Source organism: Agelaius tricolor, unplaced genomic scaffold (assembly GCF_023055355.1).
Source record: "Agelaius tricolor isolate 1412-34295 unplaced genomic scaffold, bAgeTri1.0.p SCAF_3, whole genome shotgun sequence".
NCBI lineage: Eukaryota > Metazoa > Chordata > Aves > Passeriformes > Icteridae > Agelaius > Agelaius tricolor.
Genome location: NW_027269263.1, coordinates 47,144,243 through 47,162,387, shown reverse-complemented (window position 1 = coordinate 47,162,387; position 18,145 = coordinate 47,144,243). Strand labels below are relative to the sequence as shown.

General features: G+C 40.5%; 1 protein-coding gene across 4 annotated transcripts; it reads right to left on the bottom strand.

Moving 5' to 3' along the window:
• Positions 1–16,894, bottom strand: ING3 (inhibitor of growth family member 3). 4 transcript variants are annotated; one of them, XM_071423726.1, is made up of 13 exons: positions 16,699–16,716; positions 16,455–16,526; positions 12,598–12,820; positions 12,316–12,416; positions 10,891–10,956; positions 8,700–8,796; positions 6,478–6,549; positions 6,096–6,212; positions 4,002–4,159; positions 3,453–3,643; positions 2,129–2,321; positions 1,600–1,638; positions 1–946 (listed from the first exon to the last, which is right to left on the bottom strand). In XM_071423726.1, exons 4-13 carry the CDS (start codon positions 12,409–12,411, stop codon positions 830–832), a joined length of 1,146 nt encoding a protein of 381 aa, XP_071279827.1. In that variant the 5' UTR covers positions 12,412–12,416; positions 12,598–12,820; positions 16,455–16,526; positions 16,699–16,716; the 3' UTR covers positions 1–829. The 4 variants fall into 4 exon arrangements, with proteins under 4 accessions (XP_071279827.1, XP_071279825.1, XP_071279826.1 ...); XM_071423724.1 differs by lacking the exon at positions 12,598–12,820 and having other exon boundaries at positions 16,462–16,526; positions 16,699–16,894; XM_071423725.1 differs by lacking the exon at positions 12,598–12,820 and having other exon boundaries at positions 16,699–16,839.
• Positions 16,895–18,145: the final 1,251 nt, after the last annotated feature.

The following is an 18,145-nucleotide window of genomic DNA, read 5'->3' as shown; positions in this document are numbered from 1 at the left end:
TCTGAGGAGTTGAGGTTCTTTTATTTTACACCTAATACAATTCAAATTTAAAGGATTACTTGCACAAAAAAATAAACACATTTGGTATAAAAATTTATCATCACTTTAACACCTTTTTTTCTTCTTATGGCCCCCGCCTTCTCTGGAGCAGAAACATATAAAGACTAATGGCACAAGTTTGTTGTATTCTACAGCATTTTTTGTCTTTACATACTCAAGTACCCTAAAGGACAACAGCCCGCTGTATACAAGAACCATTTTCTTCAGCCTGCTGAATTAAGTTTCATAAAGAACCAAAGCTATAAAGGCATTTTAAAAACCACTGTCTCTTTTTCCTTTCAGAAGCACTGACTTTTTGCACTATTAATATACATAGTGTTACGTAACAGCTCTTGAGTACAGTACATGCAGCAGAATATATCTGTTGTATATAAAACATACATTTAAAATCTTGACTTATCGGAATTTTTGGAAGATTGAGTACTTGTAGAATGCCCACTGCTTAGAGAAAATGCTTTGATAGTACAAATATCTGCATATGCTGGCCACTGGAACAATCCAAGGCTCACTGGAATAGTATCTGTAGCACATCAAGGTGCATAAATAATTTACCTACAATATTAAAACACGACTTAGTAAAACCAATGGTTCAAGATCTTATGACTGGGGGCTGGAACTAGAAGATCTTTATGGTCCTTTCCAACCATACCATTCTATGATTGCTATGTTACTCTTCAGTGGTTGCAAGGAAGTGTGCTGAGAGTTGCCCCTCCCCTCCCAAGTCCTTTATAAAACCTTTATTATGCAACTTTTTTCCAGATGAACAAACTTATTTATGTCTACTGCCTCTTCTCTTCATTGCAGCTGTACACTGTGGACAGTACCATTTCCCTTTTGGTGCTTCTGTCAGTCCAACACATCCATAGTGGAACCACTCAATAGGGCACTATAAAAAGAGTTAAAAGACAAGGTTTGTGAATTGGGGTTTTTTTCAAAATGTGTATCACAAATAGAGTTCTATGAAAATGGAACACAAGCGGAAAGTGTAGATTCTGCATTTCACACCACTCACAGGACAAAACAAGGAGAGGGGAAGATCTGCAACATACACTCAGTACACTAAGAAAAATGGTAAGAATTCTAGGAGTCATATATGGACTCACATTACAGAGCAAAATAAGTATGTTGTGCTTTGAAATACTTAGTTTGAGAAGGAAATCTCAATCAGAATCACTTGTTTAAATGTAGTTATCTCAGTAAATACATTATTATATTCAACTGTTCTTTGAAAATGCAACTGTTCTTTGAAAACTTTTTTATTTGAAAAGGACAACTCTTATTAGTAGTAAAATAGCTGAAAATTCACAGGAATAAAGGATATTTTGAAGCAGGGCATTTTTGAACCTAGCAAAGGCTGCAGGTTTCTAAAGAATCTAAGCTGTGTGGAGACATGAGAAGTTTCCTGAAGGATGGTTCAAATCATATGCACTTTACTCTAAAAAACTCTACTCAAAAACAAACTCTAAAAAAAAAGCAACTCCTACATGCAATAGTTATATGCATAAGCCTCTCATGAACCTTTTGAACTTTGTTACTTACATCTTGGTTATCACAGCCTACCATTTCACCATAGGACACCTAGTAAAATAAGAAAAAAATCCCTTAGCAATTACATTTTGAAAGGGCCACCATTCAAATTTCTTCCTTTGAGGAGTTTTTCCATTAACAGCAGTAACAACATTTTCATTTTACTTTTGTAACACAGCCCAAACATCATCATGTTCATAGTAAATTGACTTTCCAAAACTGTTTATGCAAAAGAAGATTCATCTGTATATTTCAGATAGAAAACTAAATTCACTGTAAACCCTCTCCATTTTTTTAAAATTTAATTATTCCTGAAGTCTCCATTACAAGATTTAAAACTCTCCAAGGATATCACATCACTTAAAAAACGGACTATTTTTAGCTTCAACAGTTCATTCAACACCACCAGTAAGTAAATAAAAACAGATCAGAAGTTCAAGAGTAAAAATGCAGCTGTTTCAAAATTAGCATTCAGAGAAGGAAGTTCAGCTACATCGAAACAGCATCTGTAGTTGTATTTCAATTTGGAGGCCATCCTTACCTGATTACAAATACAGTAACGTGGCTCATTTGGATCATAGGTCCAATCAACCTGGCTATTAGAATCAGACTCTGGTATTACTGCTGTTTGCTGAGACAGTTCTTGTGCCAGCGCAGATGAAGAAGAACATGATGATAGAGAGGAAGAAGAAGATGATGATGAGGACTGCTGACTTGAGGATTTGTTGTTGTTTCTGAGGAAGAGTAAAAAAAAAAAGGAAAAAAAGTGTGTAGATGATTTATTTTCTGCCAAGTGAAAGAATCACTAAACAAGTACTTTGTTGACTCTGAACTGCTGCAGTATGTAAATGCCATAGCTATCATTCACCATCACATTTCATTCAACCACTACAAGCACTGGAATGCACTCACTGTATGCTCTTGGAAAAGGAAACAAGTCCCACCAGTTTACAAGTGCAGGACGTGCTGCTCTAATCAATGGAATTTAACAGCTCTAAACTGTCAAGTGGCTTTAATAAATGCTTTTCTTCACAAAGTTTTCCATCAATAGCTTTGGTGTCCTTACAAAAATTGTTACCAATAAAACAGGAATTTACATACAAATAATGTCATATGTCATGTACAATAGATAACTGCTTTGAAGATGACTGATTCTCTGTTAATCTCCACTCAAGCATCAGCAATCACTCCATAGGAATGGTGCCAGAACAAAATTTCTCTGCTTTTGCTTATAGGTCAGACCTGACACCCAAGATATTCATAGATGAAAAATGCTTCTCAAACAGCATTATTAACTGAGTTGTGAACACACACAAATTTGAATGAAGAAAAAAACTCAAGACAATTTAAAAGGATGGGTATTTTGAGATAAATTCTTTCAAGTACAAGTTCTGATTGTTGAATGTGTTGTGACGCTGTGTTGTTAAAAATGTTTTAAAACTTCAATCAGAAATGAAATTCATTCCCTGTTCTAGACGGTCAGTCATTAGAAAGTGTCATGTTTACATGGCATCAGACATCTCCAGATTATTTCAAAACCATCTACAAACCATTGCACAGTAATTCCCAACAATTGCTGTTACATCAATCCTCTCTATAACACAGGAAAATGAGGGAAGAAACTTGATTGTATATCAGATAAAAAAGCAAATCAATAGAGTGAGTTTACTTAAAGAAAAAGAAGTGGGAGGACAAAAGAACACAGCCCTGCACAAAAAATGGCCAAGAGGCAGTAACTACCTTCTGCTGATGCCCCCCCACAGATACTAAATACAATGTATTTCTATTATGGCCCACGACCTTTTAAAAAAAAAGCTCATCTGCTTTCAAAGTTATAATTGCAATCAACAAGTAAGAAAACCTACTTGCTTTTTCTGCCACTTCGTGAATCTGTGGTTGATGAACTTAATGTCTGAGTTAATGTAGATGCCAGAGCTGATGATGAATATCCAGCTGAATCTCTGGACAATGAAAATTCTCTTCCAAGCTGAAAATCATTGTTCTTAAATGCTTCATAGCTGGCTTTTAGACTGGATGTTCGTCTTCCCTCCTTCATCTAAAAGGAACGCTGATATTGTATCAGATTACGCAGTAAAGCTCCTACATAAGGCTGCTAACTGCTAATGATATGCACAGGTTCACTCGTTACCTTGTTAATGAAATTATGTACAGAAAGTAGTGAAATTTGTGAGAACATCTTGCAGGAAAAGTCAGAAAACAAGCTGTCCCTGTAGGCAAGTTACACAGGATGAAACTGTCGCATATTAATAAAATTCTAATGTAAGAACTGAATCACTTCAGCTGAACGTGATCATGGGAATTCAGATTTAAAAAAAAAAACCACAAAACCAGTCACTAGCCTTTCTTCTTAATCATAAGCAGATGGCAGAATGACAAGAATAGTTTGACATTACCTGTGCCGTGGCTTGCACTGCTTGAGCTGCTGCCATGGTAATAGCACCGGCCCCGGATCCTGAAGATAATGAGCCCAGGTTATATGATGCCAATGGTTGAGAAGAGTTTGTATTGTATGCATTGTTTGAAGAGGATGATGAATTACTGTTTCGACACCCTTGATGAACAGAACACATTTATGAAATTCAAAATGAAACTAAATTCCTTTGCATTTTAAGAAGAGTTATATGACAGCCAGTGAAAGAGTAGGAACTCCATTTACGCATCAAAGCAATCTAATCATTTGGAAAAAAGGTTTTAAAAGTAATTAGACACAGCCAGTATTTGTTTCTGGAGAGGAAAAAAGAAAAAGAAGTTTGTTCCCTATTTATCCTCATGGGCAAGGAGTCCTTTTAGAAAGGACTATGATCTCACTATGATACTCAGCTATTGAAGAACAGATGCAGCTGCAATACCTGTGCCTATATTGAAACAACTGTCACTACTATAATCATCAAGAAGAGGGTAAGAATGATTACACACCTATACTGTTTCTGAAGTAAAACTTTGAACAATCTTAACTCTAAAAACTACAGATCAGTTTTAATGCAACACAATTTCCAGGGTCATCTGCAGGATGACAGCTGCTCAAATATAGCTACATTTTATTTGCAGCCTCAAGTGAAGTTTCTTCAAGAGAAAACTGAAATACACATGACTGAAATGACTTAAAACATGACTGAGGTAGCTGATTTACTATTTCAGAAAAGAAACTATGAAACACCTTGATATTGAGAATAGGGAGAAAGGTTTAGGTTTTTTTAGTCACTATATACAAAAAAGACTTTTCTTTTGACGTAGAAAACACCTGAAAAAAAATTTATTTTCGACCAAGTCTTAGAAAAAGGTGTGAAAATTCTTTTCCCTTTCTTTGGAAACTGTTGTATGCATTTTCTTCCTGAAAATAATGCACTGATCTCTTATATTTGTACTACTAGCTGAATGAAACTGTACTTTCATCTTCTTCAAAGTGTAAATAAAAAGAAACAGCCATCATACAGCTGTTGAATGACAACAAAGCAGACACACTTCACGGAAAACACAGATGACTAAGAATGCCTGCAATTTCTCATGTTTCAAGTGACTGAAAATCCCAGGGAAGGGGGTATCAGTCTCTGATTGAGGACTGGCTAAATGGCAGATCCCAGAAGGTCTTTATTGATGGCACAGGGTCTAGAAATTCCACAAAGGAAAGTGCAGTGCACCTGGAGAGGAATAACCCCAAGCAACAGCACAGGCTGTGGGCTGACCTGCTGAAAAGCCACCCTGTGGAGAAGGACCTTGGGGTCCTGGTGAACAACAAACTGTCCCTGAGCCAGCAGTGTTCCCTGGGGGCTAAGAAGGCCAATGGTGTCCTGGGGAGCATTGGGAAAAGCATGGCCAGCAGGTTGAGGGAGGTGATCCTGACCCTCACTCAGCCCTAGTAAAGCTGCACCTGGAGTGCTGTGTCCTGTTCTGGGCTCCTCAGTACAGGAGACATGGAGCTCCTGCAGTGGGTCCAGTGGATGAAGAAAAGGTGATTAAGATACTGGAGCACCTCCCTTATGAGGAAAGGCTGAGGGAGCTGAGCCTGTTCAGCCTCAAGAAGAGACGACTGAGAGGGGACCCCATCTCTGTCTGTGAGCATTTGAGGGGAGGGTGAGGGGACGGTGCCAAGGGGATGGAGCCAGCCTCTGCTTGGTAGTGCCAAGCAACAGGACAAGAGGCAACAGGCAGGACCTGATGCACAGGAAGCTCCACCTGAATATAAGGAAGAACTTCTGTACTGTGCAGGTGGCCACACACAGGACAGGTTGCATAGGAACAGGCTGTCCAGAGAGGCTATGGAGTCTCCCTCGCTGGAGATATTCAACAACTGTCTGGACACAACCCTGTGCCATGTGCTCTGGGATGGCCCTGCTTTTGCAGGGAGGCTGCACCAGATGACCCACTGGGGTCCCTTTCAACCTGACCTATTCCATGATTTTGTGATTTCAGAAGACTAACTCACAAATATAATTAAGTTTGTCTTCTTCTGACTAAAAAGGAATGAAATGAAAGACAATTAGGATTACCTGGTGTGTTTTCTTTAGAAGCATCTGATGTCAGGGTAGATAGAAGAGCTTCAGATTTAAACTTCTTTTCAGGAACATGATCTGTTGTACTATGGTGAGATGGATTGTGTTTCCTTTCTAAATGAAATAAATGAAGAGAAATGTAAAATCTATTCAGAAAGTCAAATTATGCTAGCACTTTCAACTAATTCCCACAAGCAAAACCTATTTCATTCTTGCACTTCTTAACACATATGATTAGTGTTTATTATGCTTTGTTTTCTCCTTGCAATGATGGAGGGGAAAAAAGTTCTAAACCATCTTTTCCCTCATACTTCTCAACAAAAAAAAAACTCAAAGGAAACATAAAAAGTGGCCATCTTTATAAGTTTCAAATACTTACTCTCTACTGGAGTGTGAGAATGGGAGTGATGGTTATTCACAGGCTGTGCTGGTGTATCCAGCTCCAGAGACCCTAAGAAGGAAGTAAGGACATGAAAATTGAGACTTACCACCATTTTAACTTTTACATGCTAAAGGGATCTTTAAAATATTAACCAAATCACAATGCAGTTATATTTATTTTAATCAGAAGAATTTTTGCTGGAGTGGAAACCCTTTCTACAGTACAACCACGAACCAGTGAGATTAGTTCTCAAAAATTGGTGACTGCTACTGTCCAACTGTTGAAATCAAGAACTTAAAATCAAGTCAAATAAGAAGAACCAAGAACATTGACCTCACCAAGCCACTTAATCAAATGAGTTGCAGAATGGCTGCACCAAAAGTACTGACAATCAACACCAGTATGAACTGAAGACTGAACAATGTAAACTGTATAAACAAGGCATCTTGTTCCACCGAGTCTACCGTGTCACATTCAGTCAAAACTCAAGAAAACAGCAGTTTCATCTTTAAAGAAGATTTAACATTCAAAAGAAAGGGCTGCAGATCATCATCCAGATTTTCTTAACATCCAAAATACACAGAGCAACAATACAAATAAAAACAAAACAAAAAACCCCACAAAACCAACAAAACAACAATAACAAACCCCACCCCCATCCTCCCCCCAAAACAAGAAAAAGTCAGACAGACGTAAATCCAAGTATATGTCTAAGAATAACATTTCTTGTAAGATGAGGCTAAATAATCACAGCATAGGAGAGACTTTGGCTATAAATTTGCAACAATATACAGTATTTTGTTCTCCAATCTCTAACAAAAAGATTTTTAAGTAGGTGCAATACCTACCAACTTACATTTACACAGAAGACAAAACAAGAAAGCAATTCATATTCGTTTTTCAAAATCTGTATCCTCAGCATTTCTTTACCTCTTCCAGTGCTTTCAAGAAGCACTGAAATACATGAGTAATACATAAATATTACAGAAGTTTAAATATAATTATTCTTGAAGAGGATCAAAGCATAAGGAGCTATTTTGGCTGAGAGAACTTCAATCACGTTATGAACTTGCCCAAAGGCTGCCCTCTGGTGGGACTTCAACCTTATGTATTTATTTACTCTGAAAGCTAGAAATGTTACGTCTTGTACTTTTAGCTTTATTTAAAAACAAACAAGGAAACAAAACCCTCAAACCAAACAAACCTTAGAGATGCAACGAACAGTCTAGTGCTTCTCTATTTTGATTTCTTGAAATCCTATCTAGCAACCTCTCCAAACACGTGGTTCTAAAGAAGGTAGCACTGCATCCTAAAACCAACTGGTATTTAAACTAAAGTAAACTAATCCTTTTCTGTAATTGCTAGTTAATGAATAGGACTTAATTTAGCGTTTTCTTATATTGTGTGGGTTATTTGTAATAGCAATTACAAATAAAATAGCCCCAAACTCCCAGCTTATACATCTCAGCCACAAAAAGTTCCAAGAAAGAATGCTTATTCTTAATATCCCCAAGTGACTCAAGTAAATTTTCACTGGTTTTGGCTATGAGGAGAGCCACTGCCTCCCTAATCACAGCAGTTATATCAACTCAGAAATTTATCACATTTGAATTTGATGTCTAAATGCTGATACATACAGAAAAGACACATTCTTCTACACCAAGCTGGCAAAAAGCTGTAACTTTACATTTTTATTCACATTCTAAATATCAGCATGTTTGTATTTAACATGCAGGCATCCTACCTAAAATGCTTTTCCTTCACTGGCCGATTGTAGAACAACCCATTCTTGCCCCTTTAAAATAGAAAACCACCAAGTACATGGAAAACTAAAATAATGACCCTCCTTAAGTTTGGTGGCAATCAGTTCAAGGAAGAAATGTTACCCTTGCAACTGGGCAGGTGGCACGCTTAGGCCACAGTACTTGGCTGAATACCTACAACCATTAAAAACAGGTTTAAAGAATTATGTATCTTACTGTAGCAATTCACAAGGACAACAGCTGTGTGAAAAAAATATTCTACTTACTCAAATGTATTTTGATTTCACTGGTATAAATAAAGGTTGAAACTAAAATTTGAGAGTGGGTTAAACTAAAATCTCAGCCGGTTAAAACATGGGTGAAAATACTGGCAGCCACTAACAAGTGTATGATACTTTAATTCTGCAAATTGACTGAAAGTTTGTCAAGTTCTTAAAGAAAATCATGCATACTTACGTCTCTCTAATATTTCTGTAATTCCAGCATTATCTGCTTCAAGTTCCATTTTAAATTTAGCGAGTTCCTGGTCCAATTTTCTCAAGTGACGGTCTACCTGTTTGTTAGACAAAGCAAAAAAAAATAGCACCCAGTTCTGGAACATGAATATCTACATCCTTAATCTCAGGCTTGCTAAGTATTTCCCTTCCAGCAATTTTGTGCCACGCAGCACTAAGCACAATAATGCACAGAAGGGATCTTCTTGGTCACCTCCATTTGTCTCACTCAGAAGAGACACTGTTGTTAACACCAAAATAGCATAGGGAAAGCTCCAAGACACTTCTTTTCAGAAATAAAGATGAAGAAGACTTGGAGGTGCTCTTAAAAGGTGCTCTTGGAGGTGCAAACTTAAAAGGGAAGAGAAAGAACATTACATGACATGTTGTAGAAATTGGGCTGCTTTGGGGAAATTGCAAGTTCTGAACTGAAACCTGTGTGCAATTTTTGTGCCACTATAAGCACCAATAAATTTGGTGTTCTGAGTCTCAACTGAAAGTGGAGACTCCTGTGCATTTCAGCAAACTATGACATGCTGGTGGGTACTAAAAATGAATCAAAAAAATTCTCAACTCACTATCGTGAAAAGAAACACTACATTCCAAATGCTTTCTACATCTGTAATCACACATCAAAATTTACCCATTTTTATTAAAAACTGGGAGTTTTTTCCAGTTATCAGCTAAGCAAAAGAGAATGGGCAGTTCCAATTTCTAGAACAAACTTTTGGCTAGTTGTAGTGCAACTAAAGCAGTTTTATGTCTTCTATATTTGAGTGTAGTCTGACTTGCAGGTTCTGTTCTTTTGAGAAATGTAAAATAAATAAACCTTAAATCACATGTCATCCCTCTCTGGGTCTGGCCATCCATCCATTTTTTCACCCAATGAAAAATGCCCCTGCCCAAGGCATGAGCAGCCAGTTTCTCCAGGAGAATTCTGTAGGAAACAGTGTCCAAGGCTTTACTAAAGTCCAGGTAGACAACATCCACAGCCTTTCCCTCATGTACTAAGCAGGTCACTTCATCACTGAAGATCAGCTCAGTCAAGCAAGACCTGCCTTTCCTACACCCCTGCTGCCTGGGCCTGATTCCCTGGGTGTCCTGCTTGTGCTGTGTCATGACACTCAGGATGATCTGCTCCATGGCCTTCCCCAGCACTAAGTCAGGCTGACAGGCCCTTACTTCCCTAGATGCTCTTTCTGACCCTTCTTGTACATGGGCATTACATTGCTGATTTCCAGTCAATTGGGACCTCTGGGAAACACCCAAAAGGGGCTCAGTGACTTTTTCAACCATGGGGAGGATCCCATCATAGGCCCAGACTTGTGTGTGTCTAAGTGACACAGCAGGTTGTTGACTCCCTTGAGTTATGAGGACTTTATTCTGCCCCCCACCCACTTGTTCCAGCTCAGGGGGCTGGGTACCCTGAGAACAACTGGTCTTGTTATTAAATATTGCAGCAATTAAGGCATTAAGTACCTCTGCCTTTTCTTCATCCTCCATCACTGTGTTTACCACTGTATCCAGTAAAGGATGGAGATTTTCCACAGCCCTTCTTTTATTGCTGATATATTTTTAAAAATATTTTTTGTCTTTCACAGCAGCAACCAGATAAAGCTTGACTTGGGCTTTGGCCCTCCTAATTATCTCCCCACATAACCTCATAAAAACCTTGTAGCCCTCTCAAGTTGCCTGTCCATTCTTCCCAAGGTGATATACTCTCTTTTTTTCCCCAAATTGAAGCCAAAGCTCTATATTTAGCCAGGCTGGTCTTCTTCCTGCTGGCATCTCTTTGGCACATGGGGATGGGCTGCTCCTATACATTTAAGATTTCTTTCTTGAAGAATGCCCAGCCTTCTTGGACTCCTCAACACTGCATCACAAGGGATTCTCTCAACTAGTCTCCTAAACGGGCTGAAACCAAGCATTAAAATCTTAGGATTTCTAATACTATTTCTCTGATTTATATTTAAGTGACACTTACTACCCAAAATTCTTAAAATATAAAATGTTTCTTTCACTAGCAAAACATCTGTATGCAGACAACATAAAAGTACAGCACACTGCAGCACGACTGCAGTGCTTATCAAAATGCTTAGATATTCTCAGGGCATAAATTTAGGTAATTCACTACAACTCTTGTGTCCACTTACCAGATCATATATTTGATTAGCCAGTTGCACTTTTTCATCTGCATCTTCCAAAGCTTTATAATAATCCTGTTATGAAGAGAATTAAAAAAAAATATTAATATAAGAGAATTAATTTCAGTAAGTTTAAGCTGCTTTTATGAAGCACAAAATATAAGTCAAAAGGACAAATTTAAGTCAGTTTTCAGAAAGACTGAAATTTTACTGTAAACAACAATCATCTGAATTTTAAATGAGAGATATAATATATATCAATTTATTTTCTCTGTGCTAGAAAAAGCCAAATTACAAGAAGAAGATACTTCTTACTAGAGTGATATTTAGATGTCTGCAAGAAATTAAACAATCTTGGATTTATTTTACATTACACAGCATTATGTTATGGACTTAAAATAAGAGTGTGTCTTTTATTTCAGGACCACTACAAATCCTACTGCTCTTCAAAATGATACTGAAGTACTCTGTGGGGAAGCCTTTCCAGCACTCTAGTTAAACACAGATTATATTGTATATAATTTAAATTACTTTAAAATAAGTTTCTCTAACTTGTGAGTGCATTCTAAATAATTTGACTAAAACAATCTAGAAGTCTCCTCTAATCCATGAAAATCCACAGACAAAACTTTAAAAAAAGGTGTGCTTTCAAATGCTTTTACTTTAGATTTGAACAGATTTTACTGCCTTTTAATTCTCAATTTCCACTGAATAGTATCTTCTGTGAAAACTACTTGAAATTTTGATTCAACAAAAGTCAACAGAAAAATTTCCTTTATTCCAGTGGAGTCAGAGCTCTGACCTTTTTCTTTTTCAGAATTTAAAAACCTATTTGACTTAATTAAAGAAGAAAACAACCCTTATCCAAATTAGGGGCTGAAGTAGCCACTGTAGGAGACGACAAAGGAGTTTCTCCTGACAAAATGATGGACTACATTGCTAAAAATACCATTACCAATGCTCAAGTACTGAAGGATAACACAGAACACATTCATATTCATGTTCTTACTCCTCCCTCTCTCAAGCTAAATAGATCATATGTGTAATGTGTAGAAGGACATAGGCAGAAAATCACAGGAAATGCTGAATCTAAGCTTGAAAAATATCCTCTAAAAGAAAGCACATTAATTTGGGCAACTTCACGTCACACAAACAAAACCAAGAAAATCTGAGCTCCAAATTTAGGAGCTCAGGCTTCCTCACCATTTCAGGATTACATTTTTTTAAATGCTAGCAAGTGCTCTGTAAACTTCAGAGAAACTCTTGATCAAAGAAACCTTTCACTCACTTTTCTCCTCCAAGGTAGTTCCATGAAAGCCCAAAGGAAGGCACAGTTCTGAACACTTAAATCTCCCATCAATCATAAACTATTTTTTCCCAAGGTTGTCTTAGTTTGCAAAAGAAAAATCTGACCCACTCTTATGATATCCTTACTTTTTTGATTGATGTCATTTGTTCTTCTCTCCATTCAGGTTTGTTTTTCTTTGCATTCATAAAAAATTCATTTACCCTCTGCTCAAGCTGATCCATTGCATCTGTAGCATAGGAAAAGATTGAGACAAATGTTATTTTCTCATGTACATAAACATTAGAAAATAAGGGGAAATTTTTTTCTCAAACAAAGTTGACAGGACTGAGGTGCAAACTATTAGAGAGGAAAAAAAAGAAAAAACCAAAACAACCAAGCAACAGTGGACAGTGGAGGGAAATATTTACCTTAATTTCCAAGAAGCAGAATTGCATTCTGGTAGGATTCTCATCAAGGTTCTTGTGCTCTCCAGCATGGGACAGGCAGGACTCCAAGTTCTAAAGGTTTTTTGTCCCTAAGAGCAGTGGTAGTGACTTAAAGCACGACCCAAACTCCTCACCCAGGGCTCTAGACTGCTGACTTTGGAACATTCTAGCCAGTTACAAACTGAGCAGGAAACAAAATGTTCTCCTAAGAGAAACAGTCAAATACAAAACCAAATAATTGAAAAAAATTAGTGTCTCAAAAAGGTAGACCAACTGAAGAGCAAAGTCACTGCCTTTAAGTCGAGGGCCTCTCCATTGTTTGCTAGGAAGATCAGGGCAAATTGAAAGCACTCACAAATTATTCCCTCCACCCCCAGAGGAGTAAGTGCACTGATGAACTATTATTTGGACAGGATTCTCACTTTCATAAAGTTGAGAAATATCATAAGGGGGAAAAATAAAACCACCCATTTTCTAACATTAACTATCTCTAGAAAGGAAAATGTCAACCACAAGCTATTTTTTTTCATTGTTTATTGAGACATGAACAGGGATTCCCTTCCCTTTCCCTTCCACCCTTCTCCCACTGAGTTTACTATTTCAACAGCTGGACACTTGTGCACTCAACAGCTTGCACATTTCCAAAAACATGCAGCTGCCTCAGTCAAACTAGCTTGGACAGCCTTGCTAGTGCCAGGATAGATAACAGTACTGAAGTTTTTTTCCCAGCATTCTCAGTGACATTTTGCCCAGCTATCAGTTTTAAATTAAATGTGACAATGCACGAATCACCTACAAACTTCAGGCTCTGGATGCAAAATACCTAAGAAACTTTCCAGAAACCACCATTAAAACTGGATCATATCTTACCAAAACAAAATGCAAATTATAATTAGTTCAAGAAGCTCATGAAACCCTAAGTATGATTTACTGTGAAAATCCAAGAGGCCAAGGGTCTTCCCAACTCTGTGAAAATTCACAGCTAGAACTGTTTATATAAATAACCAAAAATCATTGATACTCAGTGATTGAAAGTATTAATCAGCTGTCTTTATACTGGGAACATTCAGGACCAAAACCAACAGGAATCTAACAAATGACTGGACAGAGCACTATTAATCCCAAGCCATAACACTTGGGACATAAGTTCACATCAACTTTATTTAGATCCAGATAAAGTAGTCGAACAGCTCTGGAGTAAAACAGGCTAAAGTTGGAGAACCTGAAGAATGAGCATTTTCCACTTACACCATGTGGAGAACATTAAGAAGCCTGAGAGGCAAACAAGAAGCACACACTTTATATGGAGGCTTCTAAAATCATTGTTCTTTGACCAAATGACTCTAACTTGGTCCAAAAAGCCAACAGACAAAATGTTCTATCTCCTATCCTCTGAGCACAAACACCTCAAGTGTTATTCCAGTGGCTCCATAAAAAAGAGAAGATTAAAGAAGTATCTTCCCTCTTCACTTTTAATCGAGGACATGTTATCAGTCTGTGTGGACCTGCCTAGAGGAAAATTTCCACAGAACCTTGGTCTCTCCTGAAAGAGCAGTAAAGGCAAAGGCGAGTTCAGAATTCAGGTCAGATCTCTCAAATTATACGGAAAGTTCTCTCTGCTACACTCGGCTTCATCCATTTTTTCTTGTGATACTATATTCTGAGATACTCATTTCTTAGATCAAATTTCCCAAGAGAGTTGCCAAAACTGCTATGAGAACAGAGTCCTTTTTCCAGATACTGACATTTTACCATGAAATCCTGATAATCCATGATTTTAACTTAAACAGAGAAACACATTTTATGCTTCATGTGGAGCTCAGTTAAAGCTCAAGAGTCAGTCCCAACTCAGATGATCTTTGCTTTTTCCACAGCAATCTTATCAGAATATATAGCAGGCAGACCCAGTTTAGTGTTTCTTCCAACTACAAACAGCAGGACCTGCCTCATTAGGAGTCAGTGTGGTCCAAAAAGGACAGAATACAAAGTCAACAATGATACTAAAGCGGAGCAGCAGAGGCATCTCTGAATTACAAATCATGTAGATTTCTGGGACAGCATCACTCATCAAAGTACTGCTTTCAAGTACTTCTGAGACAACCTCCAGGTTTGCACGTAGTGCTCATCATGTAGCTGGGCAAGTGATGCTGAAGAGGTACTAGATCAGAAGTTTCATAAATGTCTTTGGATACACTGCCAATCACTGCACAAGAATCACAGAAGTACCAAGGTCTGAGAAAATTTTTCTCTACACCTAAGGTTGGTCCTAGTATGCCAATATTCACTGTCATTTACTACTTCCAGTAATACAACACAGAATGTTATTTGTCATCAGTTAAAGCAGAGGAAATTTCAATCTGCTGTCTTGGCCCAGCTAGCTGCCTCAAGTTCTCAAACACACCTAAAAAAAATCCCTACTATTTTCTTTGTCTTCTTATGGAACAGAAGTAAAATCTGTGAACTTATTCCAAACTATCCAAGTCAGGGCTCACTTCCCCTCATGATACTGCCTGGTGATAGTGACTTCAGAGGTTCTATGTCCCAGAAGGAGCCATGACAGCTCCCACAACTTTAAGCACTGAACTCAAGAGAATATTTAGGTGATAATACACCAAAAAAATCGTATAGACAGTTCTACATGTATCAATAAGGCCTGTTAAACAGACCTGCTATGTCCACTGAAGTAAATATCCAATGGAAAGCACATTAAAGTATTATAGAACTGTTCCCACTTAGTGCTGCATTTTGTATTCCTATACAGCATTCCCTTGTAATTTCCATCTCTGCTCTTTCTCTCCTTCCCCTTTACAATAACCTGGCCCTTCCATACTGATGATTGCTCTCATCTTTTGAGCAGTAGCAGTTTCACTAATGAATACTTTTGGATCACAGTTATAGATAACCATATTAATTGTGTGTTAAATGACTGCAACAGCTACCCAGAGTGTTACAGGACACCTAAGTCGCAGAGGAGATTGTATTAGAAAGGATGAAATGGCAATGCAGCCTGAAAACAGCCTAAGGCAGTGCATTACATTAGGATATAAGCAGAGATAGTGATCCACAAAGAAACTTGAAGCGTACTTATATTTTGTATAAAATACATATTTATACAAAAGGAGGCATTTATATAAAATATAATTTGAATAAAACGGGAAGTATAAAGTATGTTTGTTTGCATGTCAGCTAGGGCACAAAGGGCCGAGCAAATGGCACCTTCCCACGTTACTATTAGGGAGCTGGCTGGAAAGTTTCAGGGAGAGCATGCCGCTGCCTACTGGAAGGAGTGGGACATAACTCATGTTCCAAGCCACCATCACTGCTCTTAGGGATCAAAAATCTAAAGAGTTTGGGACGTGCCACGGAAAATGCCTTTGGGAGCAGCACAAGCCCGGGAAGGTAGCTCTGCTCGGGCCCTCCTTCCGCCGAGGCGCGGCGGGCGGGGGCGCGGGGCGGGCCGGGGGCTGCCGCGACAGCGCCAGGGGCGTGCGCCCCGCCCCTCGCCTCAGCGCTCGGCTCGGCTCTCTCCGCCCGCAGGAGACGACGAGACGCCCCCGGGCCGAGCGGCGGTGCCGGAGAGCCGCGGCAGGGCTGGGGAGGGGATGCGACCGCCCCGGGGCAGCGCGGGAGAGCGGGCGGAGCTGCTGCGGCGGGCCGGAGCGGCGCCGCTTCGCTGCCGCCGCCGCCTCCTTCCTTCCTTCTTTCCTTCCTCGCCGGCTCGGCCTTCCCGGCCGTGCCGCCCTGCGGCGGGGGCGCGGCGGTGGGGCCGGTGCCCGCGGGGCGGAGCGGGGCGGGCGCGCAGGGGGCGGGCGGAGGCGGAGGGGGCGGGACTCACGTACTCTGCACCTGCAGGTCCATCTCGCGCATCTCGGTGAACCTGTCGCGCAGATCCATGGGAAGCTGCTCGATCACTGCGGGGACACGGGGGAGCGGGAGAGAGGGGGGAGGGAGGGACGGAGGGAGCCAGTCAGTCACTCGCTGCCGTGGGGGAGGGGGGGCGCCGCCTCCTCGCCGCGGCTTCCCCCGGCTCCCCCGCACCGGCCGTGCCCGGCCGCCCGGCGCCCCCGCCGCGCACACACTCACTCTCCAGATAGTCCTCCAGGTACAGCATGGCGGCGGCCGGGCCCGCGCCCAGGGGCTGCTCGAGAGCGGGCGCTCGTCCCTTCCAATATGGCGCCGCCGCCAACAACACCAGCGCCTCGACTCAGCGAAAACAACATTGGCGGCGGACGGCGCTCGCCGCGGCCCCGCCGCGATTGGCTGCTCGCGCCGCTGACGCACACTGCGGCCCGCGCTCTGCCGCGAAGCCTCACGGGAAGCGTAGTCTGTGCTGGGCGAGCTGTGGGAGGCTGCGCGTCCTGTCCTGGGTTGCCGTTCCGGCCGGTTCGCGGTCCGGAGCCATTCCCGCGATGCTGGGAGCCATTCCCGCGATCCTGGGAGTGTTCCCGCTGTTCGGGGCCGTTCCCGCGGTCCTGGGGGCATTCCCGCCTCACAGGGGCCGCCGCACTCTTGTCCCGGAGCAGCTTTGGGCCCTCCGGAGCGTCCCCGGCGCGACCGCAGCGCCTCAAGTCAGGCGAACGGCAAGGAAAACTTGCAGCTTCTTGACCAGTCTCGAGGCTTTTGTTTGCCCATTGTTGTTCTAAATGTTCGCAGCCGGCAGTAGTTCATTAAAAGCGTAAGAAACGGCAAAGCTAATGAATTTGTTTCAGTCCGTGACCTCTCACGGCACAAGGTAAAAAAGCTGCTCCGTTCAGCGCAGGTCACAGGGACGGACTGCCTTACGAGAGTAGAAACGAACGTGGCTTTGGGATTGCTGCTCAGAGTGTGACCCGAACTGGCTGACAGCATTGATTGCCATCCAGTTACAATACTCCTTGCAGTAATTCACTTTCACGTGTTTGGGACTGGGTTTTTTCACACAGTTTCATTCCCCCAAATAGTCTTTTTCATCACTCTTCTATTACTGTTATTTACTGCTTTAAGCATGGACTGATGTATTTATCCAGACGTGTTTTTTGCCCAGGGAAAGAAAATTTTGGGGCTTGCATGATGCCAGGTGTAAGTATAGGAGCATAAGAATTGTGGTAGCAGATCGGGTTTGCTCTCCACCCTGCTTTTTGTTTCCATGTCTTTATCTGTGCCAGATGTATCCAGGCAAAAAGGAAACGTATGCTTAAGCCAAGTATAAGTAAAACTTGCATGGGATGTTTTTGAGGGACAAGACCATTGGAAAGAGGTACTTTTCTCATTTCTGAAGTTCATGTATGGTGAGTAGTTAGTTAAAGATGACTGAATTTTGGGAAGTGAAGCATACATTTTGTATATAGCCTTTATGAAGACCGATGGTAGTAATGTGTTGGATACACACAGTATAGCAAGCATGTTGAAGGGTTTTAATTCCTTTGCCATTAAAGATGGGGGAGAATGAAGAAGGTGTAATAATAAACCCTCAATAACTGCAACTTTGTGAAAAAAGTGCTCCATCAATGTGGTCACTTTCCATACTCACCCCATCATCAGCCATGTAGTC